General features: G+C 43.2%; 1 protein-coding gene across 1 annotated transcript in view; it reads right to left on the bottom strand.

Moving 5' to 3' along the window:
• The window catches only part of HNRNPR (heterogeneous nuclear ribonucleoprotein R), a gene marked incomplete at its 5' end in the record, with an annotated part of 5,922 nt that extends 4,132 nt beyond the window's left edge, over positions 1-1,790 (bottom strand). The window contains 2 exons of the mRNA XM_010180987.1: positions 356-561; positions 1,655-1,790. Coding sequence (XP_010179289.1) covers positions 356-561; positions 1,655-1,790 — 342 coding nt within the window. The remainder of the gene's footprint in view (positions 1-355; positions 562-1,654) is intronic.
• Positions 1,791-2,641: the final 851 nt, after the last annotated feature.

Below are 2,641 nucleotides of genomic sequence, written 5' to 3'. Positions count from 1 at the left end.
TCCCTACACTGAATTTCACCTTTGTCTCACTCTGGAAAACATGTTTACAAAATACCCACCTAGCACTTGTTAGCAGCAGCAGATAATGAACAGACCAATGTGGCGATCCGCGAGGACACGGGTGTACAGGACTAGTTGAAACGTGAACAGTAATTACAACAGCACGTTCCTGATGGCTTACGATGGCAGCTCATTTGCAGCGCTTGGACCATGCCAGTTTGCATGGCTATGAAAATGCCCTCTCACTGCTTTCTGTGCCTCACAGCTAGCACTGCTCAGCTGGAACAAACCGCTGTCACTGTCATAAAGCAATTCCTCCCAAAGCACAAGAGCAACCATTCCAGTTTGTACTTGCCTTTGCCATGACCTCTGGATCAGGTTCCTCTACCGGATCAGCCCATTCCACCGTCACGACGTTTCCCCACACTTTTACTTTCCCACTCATCAAGCGGCGGCGAGCTTGTGCTGCTGACTTGTGGTCCTCGTACTCCAAGAAGCAGAACCCTCGATTCTTCTTTTTATCATCAGGTTGATGATATAAAATTACGTCCACCAAACCCTCTGAAAAACAGGTCTTTAGTATTAAGCTTCAAAAGGAAAGAAAACAAAAAAAAAATCTAGAGTCTACTCTAAAATGCCTTCACTTGCTTCTTGTAGTACACAGCCTTTGAATTTAACACCTGAAAGGGGGATGGAGCAGAAGAAAAGCAAAACAAATACCAGGTATCCATCCAATTTTACCCAGAAACAGGTCACCTAGCAGGTGAAATTCCCCAGAACAAACTTACCTCACAATTAGGCCCTGCAAAACATCAACAGTTCACACAGTGGAAGTCTTCTGTATTTTGTTTTATCATTTTTACATTTTTGAAATGCAGTCAGCATTAAGACGAGGCACCTCCCCTGCCTCCACAGGAAGCTGGAAAGAATTTCTTCCACAACTCTCCAAAAAGAGGAGAGAACTAAATGAATATTCACCTTTTGTTTCCATCACTTCCCTGAAGTACTTATAAAAAGCAATCCTAGAAAGGAAGCAGTAGATTAAAACTCTCCTACAGGAACAAGAGCAGCGATCAAGACCTCAATCCCTTATTTAAGCCAGAAGCACTCTTCCAGTGATGAGCTGACTTCTCTTCCTGCTGCTGCATAAACTGGGGAACAATACTGAAGAAGTAGCACACAAATTAATCTCTAACTATTTCTACAGTAATACTCCCTCTAAAATGAGTTAGTATTCCCTCCTCCCCATCATTCCTCAATACATGTCTTAAAGTCTTCCCCAGAAACTTCTCAGTTGTGAAAGCAGAATCTACTGCAGATCCAGCTGAAGACAGAGCCTTCAACAGGAACCAAGAAGAGGTACAGAATTAGGACCTTCACCTTGTTTTCTGCATTCATTTGTGCTGTTTCCACCTCAAACTGTAAACGTACAATATCACTCATTTTACGATCAGTAACAAACACTGGTCCCTTTACGCTCCACCATAAAATATATTTGATATAGAAGATTTCTACCAGAAACAAACTTGAAATCCAACTTGCAGATAATTTAAAAGATAGCCGAACACATCTGTCAAATAAAGACATCTACAAAACAGAGAGACTGAATAGTATTTTGGGCATCAATGTGAAAAACTCGTTAAGAGGGTCTTACCTGTGACTTTACTGAACTCTTCCAATATATTTTCTTTAGTCTTATTCTTTGGAATTGACCCAACAAATAACCTGTTGTTTGCCACGGAGATGCACACTCCAAGGTGCTTCCCAGGACGGATTTCATAGTTGTCACACTGAGAAAATAAAAAGGCATTAATTTGCTTCATCCACAATAAGATGGATAAAAAGATCGCCGAAATCACAAAATCTGCTGTTTTCTTATATACAGAGCACACTGAATTCATACTGCAAGAAAATTACTAGAACTGCAGGATTTGGTTCAGCATTCACTTGGAAGAACATTGCTGAGCTTGGGTTTTCCATAGAAACTTTTTAAGTTCCACTGAATGGAAAGTCACAAAAACCCTGACGAACAAGGGCCAACATGGAACGAAAAACTGCAAAGGGTGAACTCATTCACCTACTGCATATTTCAGATTTGAAAGATCGTTTCAGACAACTGGTGACTGCTTCCTGTGGTGGGACCCAACATCAGTCATTCATTGCTGCTGTTATTAATAAGCAAATACATAGCACTATACATGCTATGAGTTCACAGAATCATTAAGGTTGGAAGAGACCTCTAAGCTCATCCAGTCCAACCATCAACCCAACCCCACCATGGCCACTAAACCATGTGCCCAAGTGCCACATCCAGGCATTTCTTGAACCCCTCCAGGGATGGGGACTCCACGACTGTCCTGGGCAGCCCCTGCCAGTGCTTGACCACTCCTTTAGTAGAGAAATTTTTCCTCATATCCAATCTAATCCTCGCCTGGCACAACTTGAGGCCATTTCCTCTTGTCCTGTCACTGGTTACATGGGAAAGGAGACTGACCCCCCCCCTCAATACCCCCTCCTTTCAGGAGCAGTAGAGGGGTTAAAGTCTCCCCTCAGTCTCCTCCAAACTCAACAAGCCCAGCTCCCTCAGCTGCTCCCCATCATTCGGGTGCTCCAGACCCCTCCCCAGCTCCATTGCCCTTCT

Source organism: Mesitornis unicolor, unplaced genomic scaffold, assembly GCF_000695765.1.
Source record: "Mesitornis unicolor isolate BGI_N332 unplaced genomic scaffold, ASM69576v1 scaffold21273, whole genome shotgun sequence".
In the NCBI taxonomy this organism is placed as follows: domain Eukaryota; kingdom Metazoa; phylum Chordata; class Aves; order Mesitornithiformes; family Mesitornithidae; genus Mesitornis; species Mesitornis unicolor.
The sequence above is the reverse complement of the archived record's forward strand: the minus strand, read 5'-3'. Positions and strand labels throughout refer to the sequence as shown.